The sequence below is a fragment of the Bos mutus genome, chromosome 22 (genome assembly GCF_027580195.1).
Source record: "Bos mutus isolate GX-2022 chromosome 22, NWIPB_WYAK_1.1, whole genome shotgun sequence".
In the NCBI taxonomy this organism is placed as follows: domain Eukaryota; kingdom Metazoa; phylum Chordata; class Mammalia; order Artiodactyla; family Bovidae; genus Bos; species Bos mutus.
In genome coordinates, this window is record NC_091638.1 from 1,300,165 (window position 1) to 1,324,348 (window position 24,184).

At 41.7% G+C, this 24,184-nt stretch overlaps 1 protein-coding gene across 1 annotated transcript in view; it reads left to right on the forward strand.

Moving 5' to 3' along the window:
• The first annotated feature begins 1,260 nt into the window (after positions 1 to 1,260).
• The window catches only part of URGCP (upregulator of cell proliferation), a 31,313-nt gene continuing 8,389 nt past the window's right edge, over positions 1,261 to 24,184 (forward strand). Inside the window, 2 exon segments of the mRNA XM_070359636.1 lie at positions 1,261 to 1,705; positions 17,695 to 17,765. Of these exon segments, the coding sequence (XP_070215737.1) occupies positions 1,692 to 1,705; positions 17,695 to 17,765 (85 nt within the window). The 5' untranslated portion in view covers positions 1,261 to 1,691.

A 24,184-nucleotide genomic window follows, 5' to 3' on the forward strand; every position in this document is an offset into this window, starting at 1 on the left:
TATGACTCAGGGAACTCAAATGGGGACTCTGTAACAACCTAGAGGGGTGGGATGGGGTGGGAGGCGGGAGGTGGGAGGGAGGTTCATGAGGGAGAGGATGTAGGTATACCTATGGCTGATTCATGATGATGTGTGGCAGAAACCAACACAATATCATAAAGCAATTATCCGTCAATTTAAAATAAATACATAAAATTTAAAAAAACAGAGAGAATATATGCCATCTAGCAGCTGTCAGACTGCAGTCACTACCTACAGTGAAAGCTGGAGTACATATCAAAGGAATGGTTTCAGGAAGCCCAGACTCTTATATCTCTCCATACATAGAAAAGTGCTAAATTCCTTAACTTGGGTTATCTAGTTTTCTTTAATGATAACCTTTTGATATTCAGACTACCTGTCCTTTGTTACAAAACTTCTATATAACTTGGCTCCTCCCCTCACCTTCTCCAAGCAGTTCTCCAGGCTTAAATTCCTAAAAATTCCCACTGAATAAAACATAACTCTCAGCTTTTAGGTTGTTAATCTTTAAGTCAACAAGGCCATCTACCAGGCAATGTATTAATCACTTTACAAATATTAACTCATTCAATTCTCATAGAGAGGAAGGGGCCTATCATGATCCTGTTTTTCAACTGAAGAAACTGTAGCCCTTGGAAGGTTCTATCTTCCTAAGGTTCCACAGATGATAATTAGTAGAGGTGAGATTTCAATCCAGGTATTTTGGCTCCAAAGCCAAGGCTTTCAGTCACAACTTTATTGTCTCTTAACTCTTATTATTAGTAAAAATAATGAAATAATGATTAATAATATTTAATATAACACAGAAGTGTAATCAACGATGATTTTCATTGTCCAGAGCTTTTTACTAAGTGTTCTTACTTACAAGAGCTCATTTACCTCTGAAAACTCATTTTGTTGAGACAAGCGCTGAGGTTCAAGTACCCATCATTGATGCTGTGAAACCCACTGCAGGAATTCCAGAGCCATTACTATGGATAAATAGTATAATGTAAAGAATAATAAAAAAGTGCCCCCACAATCCTCAAGCCTTCACAATGTGATTTTACACATCTTTTACAATGGATAACTGACTCCGAAGCCAACATTCATGCAACACAGTACACCAAGTAAGAAATAGTGAAGTTACTGTTTTGCTTAATAACAACACATCTTCACACACCAGCGCTAAAGGATTTTCTTAAGGAAATCAAACTCAAATCTGGGAGGTTCTGACTTCACCAGGGTCCTGCAGCTGTTTAGTGGCCCCAGGGCAGGTTCTCCCGCTGGTTTGGCACCGGAGGCGTCTTCCAGCGACTGCTGGCCTCTAGGCAGCGGTGCACCTGAGCAGGTGGGAGGTTCAGGCCTGCGGGTCGTGCACCGCCCCCGTTCTCGGTGCCACCCAGCGCCGTCAGCGCGCCAACTGCCCCCCGCCCCCCACCCTGGGCCGCTCGGAGCGGGCCCTGGACCCCTCCCAAGGCCCCACCGCCCTAGACGCTCAGAACCGATGCCCGGCTTCAGCCTCATCTGGCCGCCGGCGCGCTCACACCCTTCTCCGGCTGACCCCGGGCCCTCCCCGCCGCCCCCGCCGCCTGCTGGTGGAGTCGGGCCGGCGAGAGGCCCCTCCCCGGCGGAGCGGCTCAGCACGGAGGAAGCACAGGCGGCGACAGTACCGAGGCCTCGTCGCGCTCATGGCGTCGTCCGGGTGAGTGCGGCGCTCGCGGCCGCGCCGGTGCGGGCTGCGCGGTGGGTGCTTCGGCCCACCGCCGGCGGCCTACCCCGGCTCGCGGCTCCGGACCCCCGCCCACCCGGCCCTGCGGCCCTCTGCTGCCGACCTTGGTCGCGGGCGGCCGAGGCGGGGGCAGGGGCGGGCTGGGGGCGCGGGCTGAGGCTCTGAGCGTGGGGGGCGGGATCGGGGTCCCGGGCCGCGGAGGCGGGCAGCGCGGGGGGCCGAGGGCTTGGAGCGCGGGCGCGGCAATTCCCCACCCCCACTGGCGCCCGGGGCCTGAAGCCGCAGCGCCCGGAGCTCGGCTGGGGTTTGCCACCCTGCCTTCCGCATCTGTTTTCTCCTCTTGTTCTCGTTAGAGTTGATGCTGGGCTCTCATCGCAGTCAGGACGCAGCCTGAATGTACCCGAAACGTCAGGGGGTAAGGGCAGGGTCAGCCCTCGACTTGGCCAGGTCGGGGCCTCCTTCTTGGTCTGGGCCGTGGGCCTGGTTACAGTGGCTACCGCGATTCCGACATCACCTCCATTCTACCGTCTTGGTGTTAAAATGCTTCTTTAGGAAGTGATGGTGACACACGGAGTTTGTAATTAAATTTTTTTTTTTTTTTATTGCAAAGTAAAACCTCAGCAATTCATTATGATCATGAAAGCTAGGATTGACAGAATTAATCAAACAGCTATGCTTAACAGAGGAGGAAAATTAGTCTCAAGGTCATTGCTTTAGTCGTTACTAGTTTTCATTTGACTATTGTCCACTGTTGAAAGTGACATAGATCTAGTGGCTGTGATAGCAATTCAAGTTGTAGATCCTTTCACATCTCAAAGGGCTTTTACCTGTTCGTGGTGTGGGGGTGGGGTTGCTGGTAGAAATGATGGATATTACGACCCTTACAGGGGATGGGAGTTCACTCATGCCATGGCTTAATGAACTGACTCAGTGGAGTGGGTCTTAATGGAGCAAGCTGGATTTGACTCCAGCCAAGTCATGGGCATTTTCCATCTACCTGCTGTCTTTCTAGGTTTGGGGAGGAGCAGTCAGAAGTACCCAGTACTTGGAGGTTGTAAATGTAATAAACAGTCATTCCTCAGAAGGCCAGGTTGATTCACCCAGAGGTTCAAGGTCCCACTGTGTTGCTGGCCCTCTTGTCAGGAGAGGGTGAGGCAGGGCAGACTGGAAGCAGCAAGGGCTGGCTGAGCCAGTGTGGGGCTTCCATGAGGCCTTTTAACAAGTGATGGTGCATTTGGTGTCCACTACTTTGTAGTCATGGGTCAGAGGTGGACTTAATGCTGGGCTGGTATGCCCTTCTGTGTGCCAATAGTCCCTAAACTGTGTCCCTGTGGTAGATCATATAAGTGCAGATTTGATATTTGCAGTTTGAAGTATTTTTGAGTGATCTCATAAGTCTGCAGTTGTTACTTATTTCTTAGAGGTACCCATTTGAAAACTGAGGTCACATTTTTAGTATACTTTATTTTCATTTCATGGAAAGAACTAAGTACTTACTATGGTATGTACAAATTTGGGAATAGTCTGCATCTCCAGATGTCTGCAGGTTTTGCTGATAGACCAGTGTCTAGCCAGGCAGACCTGGTTTCCTAAGATCCTTTGGCCTTTCCAAGTCAGTCTACTAGATGAGGTGCTGCAGGAATAAGTCCAGAGATTCAGGGCAGGGATGGGAGGGGAGCCATGATTTCTGCTGGGCTGTTTATGGAAGAGCCTCCAAATCTAGTGTTCTTTTCTACGTGACAATTTCCATAAGAGGATTGGTAAGGAAAGAAGAAATTCTGACAAGTTTTGAGGACCTTACCAATGTGCTAGGCATTATACAAAGAAAATGGCAAAATGAAGTCATGAAAGGGAAAAGATATATTTGAGATGACTCACAGCTCAGTGTGTTTGGAGCTACATAGAGATAAGGCCAGAGATGGAGGCAGGGTCAAACTGCAGGATCAGATCAGATCAGTCGCTCAGTCATGTCTGACTCTTTGCGACCCCATGAATCGCAGCACGCCAGGCCTCCCTGTCCATCACCAACTCCCGGAGTTCACCCAGACTCACGTCCATCAAGTCAGTGATGCCATCCAGCCACCTCATCCTCTGTCATCCCCTTCTCCTCCTGCCCCCAATCCCTCCCAGCATCAGAGTCTTTTCCAATGAGTCAACTCTTCGCATGAGGTGGCCAAAGTACTGGAGTTTCAGCTTTAGCTTCATTCCTTCCAAAGAAATCCCAGGGCTGATCTCCTTCAGAATGGACTGGTTGGATCTCCTTACAGTCCAAGGGACTCTCAAGAGTCTTCTCCAACACCACAGTTCAAAAGCATCAATTCTTCGGCGCTGAGCCTGCTTCATAGTCCAACTCTCACATCCATACATGACCACAGGAAAAACCATAGCCTTGACTAGACGGACCTTTGTTGGCAAAGTAATGTCTCTGCTTTTGAATATGCTATCTAGGTTGGTCATAACTTTCCTTCCAAGGAGTAAGCGTCTTTTAATTTCATGGATGCAGTCACCATCTGTAGTGATTTTGGAGCCCAGAAAAATAGAGTCTGACACTGTTTCCACTGTTTCCCCATCTATTTCCCATGAAGTGGTGGGACCGGATGCCATGATCTTTGTTTTCTGAATGTTGAGCTTTAAGCCAACTTTTTCACTCTCCACTTTCACTTTCATCAAGAGGCTTTTGAGTTCCTCTTCACTTTCTGCCATAAGGGTGGTGTCATCTGCATATCTGAGGTTATTGATATTTCTCCCGGCAATCTTGATTCCAGCTTGTGTTTCTTCCAGTCCAGCGTTTCTCATGATGTACTCTGCATATAAGTTAAATAAACAGGGTGACAATATACAGCCTTGACATACTCCTTTTCCTATTTGGAACCAGTCTGTTGTTCCGTGTCCTGGTCTAACTGTTGCTTCCTGACCTGCATACAAATTTCTCAAGAGGCAGATCAGGTGGTCTGGTATTCCTATCTCTTTCAGAATTTTCCACAGTTTATTGTGATCCATACAGTCAATGGCTTTGACATAGTCAATAAAGCAGAAATAGATGTTTTTCTGGAACTCTTGCTTTTTCCATGATCCAGCAGATGTTGGCAATTTGATCTCTGGTTCCTCTGCCTTTTCTAAAACCAGCTTGAACATCAGGAAGTTCGTGGTTCACATATTGCTAAAGCCTGGCTTGGAGAATTTTGAGCATTACTTTACTAGCATGTGAGATAAGTGCAATTGTGCGGTAGTTTGAGCATTCTTTGGCATTGCCTTTCTTTGGGATTGGAATGAAAACTGACCTTTTCCAGTCCTGTGGCCACTGCTGAGTTTTCCAACTTTGCTGGCATATTGAGTGCAGCACTTTCACAGCACCATCCTCCAGGATTTGGAATAGCTCAACTGAAATTCCATCACCTCCACTAGCTTTGTTCATAGTGATGCTTTCTAAGGCCCACTTGACTTCACACTCTAGGATTTCTGGCTCTAGGTCAGTGATCACACCATTGTGATTATCTGGGTCATGAAGATCTTTTTTTGTACAGTTCTTCTGTGTATTCTTGTCATCTCTTCTTAATATCTTCTGCTTCTGTTAGGTCCATACCATTTCTGTCCTTTATCGAGCTCATCTTTGGATGAAATGTTCCTTTGGTATCTCTGATTTTCTTGAAGAGATCCCTAGTCTTTCCCATTCTGTTGTTTTCCTCTATTTCTTTGCATTGATCGCTGAAGAAGTCTTTCTTCTCTCTTCTTGCTATTCTTTGGAACTCTGCATTCAGATGTTTATATCTTTCCTTTTCTCCTTTGCTTTTTGCTTCTCTTCTTTTCACAGCCATTTGTAAGGCCTCCCCAGACAGCCATTTTGCTTTTTTGCATTTATTTTCCATGGGAGTGGTCTTGATCCCTGTCTCCTGTACAATGTCACAAACCTCATTCCATAGTTCATCAGGCACTCTATCTATGAGATCTAGGCCCTTAAATCTATTTCTCACTTCCACTGTATAATCATAAGGGATTTGATTTAGGTCATACCTGAATGGTCTAGTGGTTTTCCCTACTTTCTTCAATTTAAGTCTGAATTTGGTAATAAGGAGTTCATGGTCTGAGCCACAGTCAGCTCCTGGACCTAGCCTCCTTTTGTGGGTTTACTGCCCACTGTTCATGGGAGGATGTTTGTCATACAGTTCTTGGGCAATCCATGTGACAGCAGTTTGGAGGTGGCAGAGGGGACAGGAGAGATGGAGCTCATCAGCCTGCTACTGGCTACTCTTCTGCAGGCCTCCACTCCTTACAGCCTGCATCTCTTCTTTACTCTGCCTGCTCCTTCATCGTTGGGGGTTCTTTGGGTTCTACAGTCTATCTCTGTTAATTCCTACGTAGCACATGTTCTTTGCATGATTGCATCCATTTCTGCAGCTTTAAATGTCCAAATCAAAGGTTCGTAACCTGGGGTTCATAACTTATGGGTGGGCTTCCAAGGTCCTGCATTCCTTGAAATTGTGTAAAGTATTTGGATATACTTGAATTTGTATAAAATACTAATAAAGAATTAGTATTCTTTATTATATAAAGAATTGTACAAAGTGTGTGTTTTCCTGGGACCATAGTCTGTGGCCTTCATCATCTGCAGCCTGTCTTGAAGGGGCTCCTACCCAGAGCAACTTTACAACCATCCATCCATACCTATCTAGAGTGATAGCAAACCTAGTTAACTGTTAACCTAGTTAACCTATATACACATATATATTCTATGCTATGCTAAGTCACTTCAGTCGTGTCCGACTCTGTGTGACCCCATAGATGGCAGCCACCAGGCCCCGCCGTCCCTGGGATTTTCCAGGCAAGAACACTGGAGTGGGTTGCCATTTCCTTCTCCAGTGCATGAAAGTGAAAAGTGAAAGCGAAGTCACTCATATATATATATAAGTATATATATATATGTAAGTCACACATATATATATCATATTGTTAATGGCAGATAATTTGATAAACAAAAGTATAAAATTTAAAAACAAAAAAAGTATAAAACAGAAAATAAAAATCAAGTGTAGTCTGAGTTTCTATAGACCACCAGTTTAAACATTTTGATATTTTTAAAATCAGGCCATTATTTTATCAGAGAGACATGCTCTGCTCCCCACCACCCCGCCGCCCCTGCCACCATCTTAGTTAGGCAGGTATCCTGATAGACATTTTCTATTGCATTTACATGTTTTATCCTCCCCCCCCCCATTTTTTAATTTATTATTTTACAAATAACATAAAATTTGCCGTCTTAAATATTTGCTCTCTCTTTTACATAAGTGGTCTCATACTGTTCTGCAGCTTGCTTTATTCACCGGGCAGTATGCTTTGAAATGCTTTTCATGTGAAAACAAAGAACAGATCTACCTAAAATTTGACAGTTATATAATATTTTGTCATGCTTATGTTATCTAGTTAAGAATGCTTTCAGTTTTCTTTGTAAGATAATGCTGTACAATTGGTGTCTCCCTATGGACATGCACAAGTGTTTTTCTAAAATAGATAACAATGCATTGTGGTTGGAGGACCTGTCTGTTTTTTAGCTGATGCTACCAAATGCTACCTTATAAATGACTGTACCACATTCCCCTTCCACCACCACATTGTAAGGGTCCTCTACACCTTCCAACATGTGATGACATCAAACTTTAAAAGTTTTGCCTGTCTGATGGAATTATTGAATCAAGAAATAGTAAGCTAATGGCATCTTCATTCACCCTGTCTTCAAAATAGAAACTTCATCCCTGACTCCTTAGATCCCCTTGGTGCTTAGTCGCTCAGTAGTGTCCAACTCTTTGTGACCCCATGGACTGTAACCCACCAGGCTCCTCTGTCCATGAGGATTCTCCAGGCAAGAATACTGGAGTGGGTTGCCATGCCCTCCTCCAGGGGATCTTCCCAACCTAGGGATCATACCCACGTCTCCCACATTGCAGGTAGATTCTTTACCATCTGAGCCATCAGGAAAGCCCTTGGAAATAGTCCTAATTTCTTTGATCTGGTTGATAACATTGAACTCTAACCACCCATAATATCTCATAAGTAAACTCATACCCTCAGGTTTTTGTTTCAGAAAATGTGCTCATTGTAACACTTAAGTAGTCTCTACACAAGGCCTGGAGTGATGATGAGATCTGTCCTGGACTGAAAGTAGGGGAAGCAAGGAGAGCCACAGAACACCTCACCTGCCCTCCTGACCACTCTCCCAGGATTCATCTCCCTTGGCAGCTGAAAGCAACTCCCATTAACATTGACTGGATATTTAAAAGTCCCCCAGACTTAATGCAACCTTTTGTCTTTCCTGTCCAGGAAGATTCTCTCCAACACCAACATTTTGTGGGAAAGGAAAGGATCCTGGGCTTCCCTTCCTGGGAAGGACTCAGCTTTCCCAGTGAAGCCTGTTCTGGTCCAAATGGACCACAAGAGCTTCAAGCTCTTCACACTGGGTGGAGGATGGGTCTTATGGCCAGGCCAGGGGGAGGAAGAAAAGGGCCCACAGATCACACCATAGGAATGAGACACTGAGGAATTCGTGTGAGGTATATATATTGCTCCTGGGTAAAGTCCAAAAGAGCTGTGAGCCTCTGCTCAGGAGCTGCTGTGGCTTCCAAAGAATGCATGCATGTGGCTTTGGCAGCAGGATGCAGACTTCGCTCTTCCTCTGTAGATCTGGGGTTGCTCAGTGAACCAGCAGCCACCCCAGTGGCTCCCCGCTGGAGAAAACTAGAGAACTGGGAGGGTTGTTATAGCTGAAGCATCCCTGGCTCTGCAAGAGCAGCTCACCAGACTCCACTTACGTGCTCACGGGTGTCAGATGTGTCAGTGCTTCGTCAGATGGAGTGCCATGTGGTGACTTCTCTCTCAACTTAAAGGAGAACCTCTTCTTACACATAACCATGAGTGTCAGGAGTTTTCCAGCCCAAAGGAATGTTCTTTTAAATTTAGATCCTGCCTGCTTCTAAGGAGTGTGTTGTTAGGCCCTCTTGAAGTGTTTTTGTTTATATTGTGTTATTTAATCTTCATAGCAACCCTATAGTAAGTACTATTATTACCTGCATTGTAAGGATAAAGAAATTGAGGCCCAGCTAAGCAGTTTAAGTTAAAACTTGATACCTAACAGGCCCATTATGGATAACTGGTTTAAATTTATTTACTGAGCACAACAAAAATGTTCGATTCAGTATTTTGTTCTGATCACAAAGCACGTGCAGCATCTCTGGCATGCTCGGAATGAAAGTGAAGTGAGGATGTGTTCACTTGGTTTATTGGAGCAAGAAGCTGTTTTAGCAGAGTGGTTATACCCTCAATTTTGCTTGTATGAAATATGGCTCAGTGTAGAATAATTTAGACACAGCTCTTTCTTTTAAAGAAGAATTCCCTCTAGGAGGTTTTACATTCCTAGTGAGATGACCTGCATGTCAGGAAGGCCTTTTTTTCTGTTATAGTTCAGACGTGGTTCTGTCTTAGATTCTCTGCATTGTAACTTTTTATAAAACTGTTAGTTGTCTTAAATGCACATGGTAAAATTTTCAAAATGAACATAAATGAAAACTCAGGCACCTTGCCTCCTGCTCCTGTCTGAGAAGCTGGCTTCCTCATTAGAGAAGCATCTCCCTGGGAGGCAGGGCACAGGGTGGATTCCAGTCCTTCTTGTTCTGTTTTAAACCCAGAATGTTTTTTGGAGATATCTTTGTTACTTTGTTTCTATTTAGCTTGGTTCTTTCTCATGGATTTGTAGATCTTTGTACATTGAGAAAACTAACTTTCATCCTTTGCATTATACATGCTTTTCCACTGTCTGGCCTTTTGACTTTATGAAGTCAAATTTTAAAGTCTTAAATATTTATTTCAGTGCATTTTTGTTTCATTTTCTAATTTAACTTTTTGATCCAGGTAGTTTCCATTTTGGTGAAAGGAGTAGTAAGAATTTACCTTTATTTTTTCCAAGTTGTTATAATTGAATAATCACCAGATACTTGGAGCTACCTGGATCAGGGACAAAATTCCCAACTGTATTTGGGCCTACTCTGGGGTCCTCTTTTACTGAACTCTTCGTCTATTTGTGAACCAGTACTACACCTTTAATTTTTTGTGGTTTATACTATGTTTTACTGTCTGGCAGGTTTTGTCCTCCTTCATTACTATTCTTTTTCAGAATTTTCCTGATTATTATTGTACAGATATTCCTGAGTAGAGCCAACTTATCTGTTTTTAAACGTAAATTCACTTATAGGTCAATTTAGTGAGAATTGACTTTAAAATTATGGTAAGACTTTCTTTATCCAAAAAGGATATGGGCTTTCATTTGTTCAAGTCTTTTTTTTTTTTTAATATAAATTTATTTATTTTAATTGGAGGTTAATTACTTTACAATATTGTATTGGTTTTGCCATACATCAACATGAATCTGCCATGGGTATACACGTGTTCCCCATCCTGAACCCCCCTCTCTCCTCCCTCCATGTACCATCCCTCTGGGTCATCCCAGTGAACCAGCCCCAAGCAACCAGTATAATACATCGAGCTTGGACTGCCGATTCGTTTCATATATGATATTATACATGTTTCAGTGCCATTCTCTTCTTTAGTATTTAGAAATTCTTTTCATTTAGAGGTTGAACATTTTTATGTATATTAGAATTTTTTTTTCTTTTTGATACTCTACATGGGAGTCCTCCTTTCACATTGTTAAACTTGTTTGTATATAGGAAGGCAATTTGGTTATTACAATTTTTTTGTATGTCCCCAGCTTACCAAGTTCTCTTCTTGCTCACAGCAATTTTTCAGTTGATCTCTTCTATTTTCTTTCTGTTATCACGGATAAATAACAAGTTGATTCTTCCTTTGCTATGGGCAGACTGTGTGTCTTTTGGGTCCATGGTGCAATGCTGCTTTCCCTAAGTGCCCCCAGCCCCTTTGCTGCTCAACATCTCCAAGGAGGTTGTTTGTGGGTCCTGGGCCAGAACATAAACATAGGCTTGCTCATGGTGCCCTCCAGCCAGGCTCATCTATAGCCTTCCCATTTGAGACAGTAGCAGCTCTACTGAGTCTTAACATTTGAGGTTTACCAGACTCTTTCTCACATGCTCTCCAGTCCTGCACAGAGTTCAGAGCCCAACCCTGTGTTGTTGCCTCTGGTGCTGCCACCCAGATCTGATCTTCCTCATCTCTAGTCTGTTCCCAATATGAAACAGGCATATTGACTTGCACTCAGACCACCTTCCAGAGTAAAAACCGGAGTCTTTTCTATGGCCTGGAAAGTTTGCTCTTACCTGACCTCTTCTGTGTCTTCATCCTACTCACTCCATACCAGTTGCACCATCTTCCCACTGAATGCTGAGCACCTTCTGGCCTGTGTGGTGCCTGAAACACTCTCCTCATGGAGCCAACCATATGCCCCCACTTGCCAAGCTTGCACTTGATGTCCCCTTCTCCAGGAGGCCCACCCTGACCTAATTATGCAGTATGTGCTGCCCGTTCACCACATGTCTGGTACCCTGATCTTAGTCTACACTTTCTTTCTTTCTTCCACAGTGTTTGAACACCTCCTAGTGTATCTTCTATTTAAACTTTCAAAAATAGTTTGTCAGTTTCCCCTACCTCCTTGAATGTAAGCTAAGAGCAGAGGTATTTATGTCCTTCACAGATAAATCCAGAACTCCTAGAAAAGTTCCTCAGTTCAGTTCAGTAGCTCAGTTGAGTCCGACTCTTTGCGACCCCATGAATCGCAACACGCCAGGCCTCCGTGTCCATCACCAACTCCCGGAGTTCACTCAGACTCACGTCCATCGAGTCAGTGATGCCGGCCAGCCATCTCATCCTCTGTCGTCCCCTTCTCCTCCTGCCCCCAATCCCTCCCAGCATCAGAGTCTTTTCCAATGAGTCAATTCTTCGCATGAGGTGGCCAAAGTACTGGAGTTTCAGCTTTAGCATCATTCCTTCCAAAGAAATCTCAGGACTGATATCCTTCAGAATGGACTGGTTGGATCTCCTTACAGTCCAAGGGACTCTCAAGAGTCTTCTCCAACACCACAGTTCAAAAGCATCAATTCTTCAGCGCTCAGCCTTCTTCACAGTCCAACTCTCACATCCATACATGACCACAGGAAAAACCATAGCCTTGACTAGACGGACCTTTTTTGGCAAAGTAATGTCTCTGCTTTTCAATATGCTATCTAGGTTGGTCAAAACTGTCCTTCCAAGGAGTAAGTGTCTTTTAATTTCATGGCTGCAGTCACCATCTGCAGTGATTTTGGAGCCCCCAAAAATAAAGTCTCACACTGTTTCCACTGTTTCCCCATCTATTTCCCATGAAGTGATGGGACCGGATGCCATGATCTTTGTTTTCTGAATGTTGAGCTTTAAGCCAACTTTTTCACTCTCCACTTTCACTTTCATCAAGAGGCTTTTGAGTTTCTCTTCACTTTCTGCCATAAAGCTGGTGTCATCTGCATATCTGAGGCTATTGATATTTCTCCCGGCAATCTTGATTCCAGCTTGTGTTTCTTCCAGTCCAGCGTTTCTCATGATGTACTCTGCATATAAGTTAAATAAGCAGGGTGACAATATACAGCCTTGACATACTCCTTTTCCTATTTGGAACGAGTCTGTTGTTCCATGTCCAGTTCTAACTGTTGCTTCCTTACCTGTGTACAGATTTCTCAAGAGGCAGGTCAGGTGGTCTGGTATTCTCATCTCTTTCAGAATTTTCCACAGTTTATTGTGATCCACACAGTCAATGGCTTTGACATAGTCAGTAAAGCAGAAATAGATGTTTTTCTGGAATTCTTTTGCTTTTTCCATGATCCAGCAGATGTTGGCAATTTGATCTCTGGTTCCTCTGCCTTTTCTAAAACCAGCTTGAACATCAGGAAGTTCACGGTTCACATATTGCTGAAGCCTGGCTTGGAGAATTTTGAGCATTACTTTACTAGCATGTGAGATGAGTGCAATTGTGTGGTAGTTTGAGCATTCTTTGGCATTGTCTTTCTTTGGGATTGGAATGAAAACTGACCTTTTCCAGTCCTGTGGCCACTGCTGAGTTTTCCAACTTTGCTGGCATATTGAGTGCAGCACCTTCACAGCATCATCTTTCAGGATTTGGAATAGCTCAACTGGAATTCCATCACCTCCACTAGCTTTGTTCATAGTGATGCTTTCTAAGGCCCACTTGACTTCATATTCCAGGATGCCTGGCTCTAAATGAGTGATCACACCATCGTGATTATCTGGGTCGTGAAGATCTTTTTTGTACAGTTCTTCTGTGTATTCTTGTCACCTTTTCTTAATATCTTCTGCTTCTGTTAGGTCCATTCCATTTCTGTCCTTTATTGAGCCCATCTTTGCATGAAATGTTCCCTTGGTATCTCTAATTTTCTTGAAGAGATCCCTAGTCTTTCCCATTCTGTTGTTTTCCTCTATTTCTTTGCATTGATCACTGAGGAAGGCTTTCTTATCTCTTCTTGCTATTCTTTGGAACTCTGCATTCAGATGTTTGTATCTTTGCTTTTCACTTCTCTTCTTTTCACAGCTATTTGTAAGGCCTCCCCAGACAGCCATTTTGCTTGTTTGCATTTATTTTCCATGGGGATGGTCTTGATCCCTGTCTCCTGTACAATGTCACAAACCTTATTCCATAGTTCATCAGGCACTCTTATCTATGAGATCTAGGCCCTTAAATCTATTTCTCACTTCCACTGTATAATCATAAGGGATTTGATTTAGGTCTAGTGGTTTTCCCTACTTTCTTCAATTTATGTCTGAATTTGGTAAGGAGTTCATGATCTGAGCCACAGTCAGCTCCTGGTCTTGTTTTTGCTGACTGTATAGAGCTTCTCCATCTTTGGCTGCAAAGAATATAATCAACCTGATTTTGGTGTTGATCATCTGGTGATGTCCATGTGTAGAGTCTTCTCTTGTGTTGTTGGAAGAGGGTGTTTGCTATGACCTTATGTTCAATGTGTCCTCTTGTTCTCTCAGAGAGAGAGCAAGCTCTTGGGGGTCTCCTCTCATAGGACACCAATCCCATCACATCAGTGCCTTACCCTGGTGACTTCATTCAACAGTAATTACTCCTCTAAAGGTCATATATCCAAATATAGTTTCATAGGGGGTTATGGTTTCACTATAGGAATTTGGGGGAATATAATTCAGGCCGTGCAGTCATTGAAAGGAGAGTTGTAAACTAAAATGCATGAGACAAAGGTGTGATTCTGCTGCTGCTCTCTCTTGCAAGACTTGGCTCTGCTTCCAGTTGAAACACAGAGACTCAGTTAGATGTGAAGTTCTTTGATGAGAAAAAAGAAGAGATTTATATGTATATTTTTAGAAATGGGCACAAATTCAGGGTTGTCCCTGTGATAATTACACTCTTGTCTTCTACCTCTTGCATGGAGAAGAAAGGGCTGAAGTTAAGTTCCTGTCTTGGTAAGTTCTGACGAGTGTGTCCTGAAAGCCTGTGTGCAGGGGGAAGAGGCCAGGGAATACCCTCGGTGGAACTACCTGTCCTCTGCCCTTGTCCTCCCTGTGTCTCAGCACAGGGCTCCATGTCACCGCCACGACAGGCCTGCTTCTTCCCCTCTGGAAAACTATTTTTAACCAGTCATGGTTAATTTTTTATTCTTTTTACAAAAGCTATATATGTTCTTTTCAGAAAAATAAAGCGAAGACAATGAAAACCTCCATTTTTGTCAGCAATAGGATCAGATTTAGTTAGAGAGTTGCCTAGTACTCTGCAATGATAACCTGGAGTAGGAAATAGCAATCCACTCCAGTGTTCTTGCCTGAAAATTCCATGGACAGAGGAGCCTGGTAGACTATATAGTCCCTGGTGTCACAAAGAGTTGGGCACAACTGAGCACACACACAGTGCACTGTTAAAATGGCTAAAACAGCTGTGAACACAGTAACCACTGGGGTTACCAGATCTCTTTTCAGAGAGGGCTGAAGATGAGACCTTCAAGGAACATGCTGGAATAATAACCAATGGTCCTGAAATCCTTCTTTCCTCTAGGAGGATGAATTTCATTAACACAAAACATTTGTTTTGCTGATGAATTAAATGGAGCTAGATTACTTGTCTCTAAAGGGGCCTGCCACAGTGTTTTACACTCTTGGAAAAACATTGGTTTGAAGGGGCAGCAGATTACAAGTTTTCTTGGGGCAGACACACATACAGTTCTCACCCTGACCCTGAGTAATAGTATTACTTTAATAGCTCATTTAGCTTTATTAAATCAGTATGTGCCTCTTCTATTTAAAAAATTCAAATAAGACAAAATAACCTGATATCATACTACCCACAAATAACTAACACTATTAACTTTAACGCATTTTGTTTGGAAATAACTTCTACTTAGAAATAAGTTACAAAATTAAAAAGGCACCTCATACAGAGTCTCCTATTCTTAATCTTTTAGCTCATTTACCATTCCCATTTATCGTTCTATGGGTATGCATGTGTATACACACACACATAAATACATACATATATACTTTTTTCTTAACTAGAAGTTAGGAAAAAGTTAGAAACTAACTTGCATGTATCATTACCCTTTATTCCTAAATTCTTCAGTACCTTATTTCCTAAGAGTAGAGATATTCTCTTACATAACCACAATACCAGTTCTCAACATCAGTAAATGTGACATGGATAGCACCTATATTTCAATTTAGTCAATAGATCACAAAATGTCTCCTTCTGGTTTAAGATCCAGTCCAGGGGTAGTTACTACATTTTTTCCTTATCTCTGTAGCACCCTTAATCTGGAAAGTTCCTCAATAATTTTTTTTTTCTTTTGAGACATTCATTGTTGTTGTTTAGTCGTGTCCAACTCTGTGTGACCCTATGGACTGTAGAGGAGCCCCATTCTTCAGGGTCCTCTGTCCATGGAATTCTCTGGGCAAGAATACTGGAGTGGGTTGCCATTCCCTTCTCCAGGGGCTCTTCCCAACCCAGGGATCAAACCCGGGTCGCCCTCATCACAGGCGGGCTCTTTACTGCTGAGCCACCAGGGAAGCCCAAGACGTTCATACTTCGTGATAATATTTTTTTCCCCTGTCACAATACATTTCATTTTGGGTTTGTCCTTATGATTACATCAAGGTTCTACAGTCTCAGCCAGAGTGCTGCATAGGTGATGGTGTGTACTTCCTCAGGGTACCGCAGCTGGAGGCACATGCAGCTCTCTATCCCCATGTTCACTGGCTTTGCTTACCCCGTCAAGTATAATTGCTAGTTTTTTCTTTTTTCCTCCTGGCACCTAATAAGCAATCTGTGAGGAAACATTTTGGGCCTGGGCAAATATCTTACTGCCTGTCAACATTCTCTTGCCAGAACTGGCATTCATTGGTGTTTCTAGCTTGACCCATTCTTTATTAGGATAGTTCTAAAAGTCATGCTGTGCTACCTGCAGCACCATCCACATTAGCATTCTGTTATAAGCAAGAGCCCTCCTTTCCTCCCGCTGCCATTTGTTTATCTGTTTGTTATCTATACGGACTCACTAATACCTGTTTTTCAATGGTTTTAAATTGATTACTGTATTTAATTATATTCATGCTCAAACTGACTAACACTTGGTAGTGGGAGCCCCTTCAATGTGGCTTCTGTGTCCTGTGACGTACCCCAGCATTTTCTTTTTTCGAGTACTTCCTAGTTTTCAGAGGGATTCTCTGGTAGCTCAGCTGGTAAAGAATTAGCCTGCAATGCAGGAGACCCCAGTTCAATTCCTGGGTCAGGAAGATCCGCTGGAGAAGGGGAATGGCTACCCACTCCAGTATTCTGACCTAGAGAATTCCATGGACTGTATAGTACATGGGGTCACAAAAAGTCGGACACAACTCAGCGACTTTCACTTTCATTTTTAGTCTTCAGAAATAAAATGCTCAGGCTCATCTTGTTCTTTTGCTGCTCCAGCCCTGGACTCTCTAATTCCTCCAAGGAGACCTGATAGCTTTTAGTGTGGTGTGATATTGAAGGGTACTTGGTATGCTCACTAATATTGTAGTGCTTTGCTTCGGGCCTTTTCAATGGACAGAGCTAGGAAATGTATGCATGTGTACACAGATACACGGACATGCATGTAGAAATCATGAGTGCATACCAGTACCTCCAATCCCAGAGTACCTCTGTGAATTCTTTTTCTAACTTCCTTCATTCTTTATTTGTGTGCCCTTTCTTCAACAATGGAACCCTGACTTCTGACAAAATGAACACATTTAATCATTCCTATAATATACCTTAAATAGTTTATTCTTAAATAGATTATACTTATCAATGCTACTTAAATTAATTCAGGATCATCCCTCCCTGCCCACACTATTAACTTTTGATGAACATCCTTCTAGATCTCCCTGTATACACCTTTAGATAAAAAGACAGTTTTATTAAATAGTAATCAGACTCTACATACTCTTCTGTAACCTGGCTTTTCCCAACCAATGAAAATATCATTAACATCATCCCATATCATACAACATCTTTTTTTTCCACAAAATGAGATCCATAGAATATTTTTTAATGATTGCACAACAAGACTGTACCATAATTCCTGTTATTGGACTTTGATTTAAAAGATGTCCAATTTTTCACATAATAGTGTAAAAGAATGAAAATCTATCTTTTATCCACTTGGCATCAACATATTTGTAACTAAATTTTAATTGTTTCAGTAGGATAGAAGTGGAATTACTGGTCAAAGGATATATATATATATATATATATATATTTTTTTTATGCTTTTCTGGATGGCTGTTTGCTCTGTTCCACAGTTTTTGAGTGCTGGTTTTTCTAGACACATACGGGCCTGGCTTTGAGATTCTACTTTTGAGGATCTAGAGTGTGACCAGGATTTGTAGTTTTCAAAGGCTTCTTAAGAGATTTTGATGTGCATCCAATTTGATAGGTGAAAATGGCATTTCATTAATTTAATAATAATTTTCTTCTGAAATTGTTTCAGACACTCAGATTTGGGAGAAGTAACATCAGAAATAAAAGCTTCTGAGAGACGAACAGCTGTGGCCATTGCAGGTAAAGTTGGGCTTGGGCCCACCCTGAAGCAAATCCATTTCTTCTGTCCCATTGGGATTCTGGATTCCAGAATCATACTGGGCAGGATCATGGACCTCAAAAATAAGTAAGCATAAGGAGCTTGCCAGGCTCCTCTTTCCATGAAATTCTCCAGGCAAGAATATTGGAGTGGGTAGCCATTCTCTTTTCCAGGAGATTTTCCCAACCCAGGGAAGCCCCCATTTTGGATCTATCTTTTATTAATTTGGTGCTCCTCAAAATGAATGTGTCCTATTGGATATTAATAGTGTTATGCAGAAATAACCCTACAAAAATACGCAAATAAGTTTGGGTTAATCAAATTTTATTTTATCCATTCAAACATTTGTTGACTATTTACCATGTGTTGGGTTTATTGTAGGGATTGTGAATATAAGAAACAATAGTGAATGCAATAACCAAAAATCCTAGTCTTTTGGGAACTTAAGTTCTAGAAGGTAGGCATTGTGGGAGTTCATGGTCAGTTGCTCAAGGCTAAGCAAAGCTGAGATCAAGCAATAATTGCTCAAAGCCCTTCAGTTTCTCCAGACCTTGAATTGTACTGTTCATTAGCCACTAGGCACACATTTAAAATTAAATAAAATTAAAAATCCAGTTCCTCAATCACACTAGCCATATGTCAAGTGCTCAGTAGCCATACAGCTAGTGACTGCATGTTTAACAGTGTAGATAGAGAACAAGGCAATCTATTGGCAGGCAGTGCTGTATAAAATCGGGAAAGAAAATTTCAGGGTGGGCTGGGGAAAAGCAGTGGCCTTACTGGCTTATTGTGAGCTACTGCTGCTCCTAAGTCACTTCAGTCGTGTCTGACTCTGTGTGACCCCATAGACGGCAGCCCACCAGGCTCCCCCGTCCCTGGGATTCTCCAGGCAAGAACACTGGAGTGAGTTGCCATTTCCTTCTCCAATGCATGAAAGTGAAAAGTGAAAGGGAAGTCGCTCAGTCGTGTCCGATTCTTCACAACCCCATGGGCTGCAGCCTACCAGGCTCCTCCATCCATGGGATTTGCCAGGCAAGAGTACTGGAGTGGGGTGCCAGCTAGGTTGCCCTATTTAGTTCTTTACAACAGCCTCATAAGATAGTCATTATCAGCCCTTTGTTTCATTTGAGGAAACTGAGGCTCAGAGATGTTCTAGCCCTTCTCCAAAATTCTATCTTCCCAGTGAATAAGGCTTTTGTAATTATTAAAAACAATTTCTTCCTGAGGCATGTGAATTCCTCTTAAGCATATTTTTAAGACCTAAAGCAAGCTTTTCAACCTATAAGATTAAAAAAAAAAGTTGTATTGAAGTATAATATAAATATGGAAAAGAGCCCATATTGTAAGTGCATAGCTTCATAAAGTTTCACAAAGACTGACCTATGTTAGCCAGCATCTAGGAGAAGAAGCTAAACAAAAACATTACCTAAGAAGTCCACCTTCTAATCACTTCCTACCATGCCTTTGCCAGACATAACCACTCTCTAGACTTCTAAAAGCTTAGATTAATTTTGCTTGGTTTGTGCTTTATATAATTATCCTATAGAATATATTTGCTTTTGCTTTATCTCAAGTCTGAGGACTCTAATTACTTCATAACTTTTTCTTTAAAAAAATTATTTAAATCATTGAAGAGAATTCTGGAAGATGGCATAGCAAGATGTGCCAGGAATACCTCTCCTCACCTGGACAGCAGTTGTGCTGGCAAAATCTGTCTGATGTAATTACTCTGGGACTCTGCAGTCTGATGGAGGCTTCCAACTTCCAGGGGAAGAATTAGAGGGTAAACTGCAGTTAATTTTGGTCAGTTTCAGCTCTTAATACAGTAGCAGTTACCCATCTCTACCCACAGCCAAGTGGCAGGCAACTGTGTACATGGTCTTGGAGTAACTTGACACAGCATGTGGGATCCAGGGTGAGCAAAAAAAACCCATCCTCTAAATATCCAGTATCTGTGCTCTAATTGCTGATTGCTGTTTCTGATCACAGAACTGAAGGCAAAGAGGGGGACAGCAATTGTCAGAACTCCAAACATTGTTGCAAGCCCCTCCCCCTCTGGCTGAAGGGCCTTACAGGGAGAATCAAAAGATCAACACCTTCCCATCTATCATTATTTGCTTATTTCTATTTTGTAAGCCACACATTAAAGAGTAGAACATTCAAAAACAACTGCATATCTGGGAAAAATTAGAAAATAACTGTGCATTCCCAGGAAAATGCTCAAAAAAGATCAGTTCAGTTCAGTTCAGTCGCTCAGTTGTGTCCGACTCTTCATGACCCCATGAATCGCAGAACTCCAGGCCTCACTGTCCATCACCAACTCCTGGAGTTCACTCAGACTCATATCCATCAAGTCAGTGATGCCATCCAGCCATCTCATCCTCTGTCGTCCCCTTCTCCTCCTGTCCCCAGCCCCTCCCAGCATCAGGGTCTTTTCCAATGAGTCTACTCTTCGCATGAGGTGGCCAAAGTACTGGAGTTTCAGCTTTAGTATCATTCCTTCCAAAGAAATCCTAGGGCTGATCTCCTTCAGAATGGACTGGTTGGATCTCCTTGCAGTCCAAGGAACTCTCAAGAGTCTTCTCCAACACCACAGTTCAAAAGCATCAATTCTTCAGCGCTCAGCTTTCTTCACAGTCCAACTCTCACATCCATACATGACCACAGGAAAAACCATAGCCTTGACTAGACGGACCTTTGTTGGCAAAGTAATGTCTCTGCTTTAGAGAAGACTTTAAGTTTACATCTTAAGCTGAATCTCAGCACAGCAACAGCCAACTGCAATCAAAAACAAACAATAAAAAAATAACCATAGCAAACCCTGAGTAAGGGGAAATAATCTGATTTCCATAATTAGCACATTATTAGATTCAAAGGTGTTCAACAAAAACATCAGAAAGCATAGAAAAAATAGGAATATGTGGTTCATTCAAAAGGAAAAATATATCAAGAAAATCTGTCCCTCAAAAGACTTTGTGGCAGATATATTAGACAGACTTTAAAACAACAATCCTAAAGATGCTAGAAGAACTAAAGGAGGATATGGAGAAAGTCAAGAGAATGGTGAGTGAACAAAAGGTGAATATCAATAAAGAAATAGAAAACCTAAAAATAAGCCAAAACAAATTCTAGAGCTGAAGAGTACAACAACTGAAATGAAAAATTCACGAGCAGGATTCAAAGGCGTCTGACTTGGCAGGCGGAAGAATGAATTAGTGAACTTGAAGATCGGACAGTGGAAATTATCAAAGCTGAGGAACGGAAAGAGGTAAGATTGAATAAAAGCAGACAGAGCCTGTTTGACACCATCAAAAGGACCAAGATACTCATTGTAGGAGACTCAGAAGGAGAAGAGAAAGAAGCAGAGAGAATATTTGAAGAAATAATGGCTGAAACTTGCTGAATCTAAAGAAAGATGTGTATGTAATCATCCAAAAAGCTCAGTGAACTCCAAGTAAAATGAATTCAGAGAGACCTACACCAAGACACATAATACAAAGAAAAAGAAGAAATCTTGAAAGCAGCAAGTGATAAGTCACTACAAGTGATTTTCAAAGAGATAATCTGCAGATTTCTCATTAGAAACTTTGAAGGCCAGAAAATATAGTCAAAGTGTTTAAAAAAACTGTCAACCAGGATTCATATATCCAGCAAAATTGTGCTTCAGAAATGAGGGAGAAATCAAGACATTCCCAGATGAACAAAAGCTGAGGGAGTTTGTGACCACTAGTTATCCCTAAAAGAAGTGCTTAAGGGAGTGCTGCAAAGAGAATGGACATTCATTGGACAGTAACCTTATGCTGTATGAGAAATAAAGATCTCAGTAAAGTAGATACATGGGCAATTATATAGTTAGTATTATTGTAACAGTTGTTTGTAACTGCAGTTTTTGTTTTCTATGTGATGTAAGAGACCAATATATTTAAATTAAAAATTAATATGCTAGCTAGCATTACTGTAACATTGATTTGTAATTCCAAATCTTGTTCTGTATGTAATTCAGGAGACTAATACATTTGAAGAGTTATTAGTTTATGTTTAGGGGCACACATTATATAAAGATGTAATTTTGTGATATCAAAAAACAAAAGGGGTTTTTGGTTTTACAGCGTGTAAACAATTAGAATATATGTTGTTGACATTAAATTAGTATAAATTCAAATTAGAATGTTATAAACTTAGGAGACTAAATGTAATCCCCATGGCAACCACAAAGGAAATTGTTATAGAATATACACAAAAGGGAATCAAGAAGGAATTTAAACATTTCACTACCAAAAAATAAATAGACACAAAAGAAGATAGGAATGCAGGAAATGAGGGACATAAAGATATAGCACAATGACAGAAATAAGTGCCTCCTTATCAGTAATTACTTTAAATGTAAGTGGATTAAACTCTCCCATCAAAAACCAGAGATTGGCAGAATTGATAAAAACACATGACCTAACTCTTGCCTGGAAAATCCCATGGATGGAGGAGCCTGGAAGGCTGCAGTCCATGAGATCACTGAGGGTCAGACATGACTGAGTGACTTCACTTTCACTTTTTACTTTCATGCTTTGGAGAAGGAAATGGCAACCCACTCCAGTGTTCTTGCCTGGAGAATCCCAGGGACAGGGGAGCCTGGTGGGCTGCCATCTATGGGGTCGCACAGAGTCGGACATGACTGAAGCGATTTAGCAGCAGCATAAGAGACTCACTTTTGAGATCCAAAGACAACTTGTAAAAGTAAAAAGATGGAGAATGTGCAAATAATTATCAAAAGAGAACTTCAGTGGCTATACTAATTTCAGATGAAATAGGCTTTAAGTAAAAAACAACTACAAGAGAAAGAGAAGGACATTACATGTTAACAAACATTTCAATATAGCTAGAATATATAACAATTATAAGCATTTATGTAATGTCAGACCATCAAAATATAAAAAGCAAAACCTGAGAGAACTGAAGGAGAAAATAGACGGTTCTACAGTAATAGTTGTGGATTCCAATACCCCACTCAGAATAATGGATAGAACAACCAGACAGAAGATAAGTGAGGAAATAGAGGCCTTCAACAACACAATAAACCTACTAGATCTAAGAGACATATGCAGAACACCCCCCTCCCCCGGCCAGCAACAACAACAGCATACACATTCTTCTCAACTGGATATAGGATATCCATATATAGATATATGGATAGACCATATATAGGGCCACAAAGTAAATGTCAGTGGTTTCTAAAAGATATCATACAAAGTATCTTCTTTGACCATGGTGAGATAAAGTTAGAAATCAATAACAACCTGGAGAATTCACAAAATTTTGGAGACCTAATAATGTCCTTTCAAACAACCAATGGATCAAAGACAAAATCACAAAGAAATTAAAAAAATAGTTAAGAAGACATGAATGAAAATATAAACACATCATATTAACACTTATGGACTGCATCCAAAGTGGTACTAAGGGGAAATTTATAAATGCTCATGTTAAAAACAAGAAACATCCCATATAAACAGACTAACTTTACAACTTTAAGTTGTAACAGGAAAAGAAAAACAAGCTAAATGCAAAGCTCACACAAAGAAAGAAATAATAAAAGATGAGAGCAGAGATCAATGAAATAGAGAATAGAAAACTAATAGATTCCAGTTCAAGATGGTGGAGTAGAAGGATGTGCGTGTATCTCCTCCCACGGGAGCACCAAAATTGCAACTAGCTGTTGAACAACCATCAACAGGAGGATGCTGGAAACCACCAAAAAAAGATACCGCACATCCTAAGACAAACAAGAAGCTGCAGTGAGACAGTAAGAGGGGCACGAAGAGAAAGAGAAAGGACCTGGGAAAATATTTGAAGAGATAATAGCTGAAAACATCCCAAACATGGGAAAGGAAATAGTCAGCCAAGTCCAGGAAAGACAGAGTCGTAGAAAGTAAAACCCCAAGGAGGAACACACCAAGACACAGACTAATCAAACTGACAAAAATTAAAGACAAGACAAAATATTAAAAGCAACAAGGGAAAAACAACAAATAACATACAGGGAACTCCCATCAGGCTATCAGCTGATTTCTAAGCAGAAACTCTACGAGCCAGAAGGGAATGGCGTGATTTATTTAAACTGATGAAAGGGAAGTACTACAACCAAGAATACTTCCTCTACCCAGCAAGACTCTCCTTCAGATTTGATGGAGAAATCAAAAGCTTTCCAAGACAAGCAAAAGTTAAGAGAATTCAGCACCACCAAACCAGCTTTACAACAAATGCTAAAAGCACTTCTCTAGGCAGGAAACACAAGAGTAGGAAAAGACCTACAGAAAATAAACCCAAAACAATTAAGAAAACAGTAATAGGATTATACATATCTATCAGTTCAGTTCAGTTCAGTTCAGTCACTCAGTTGTGTCCG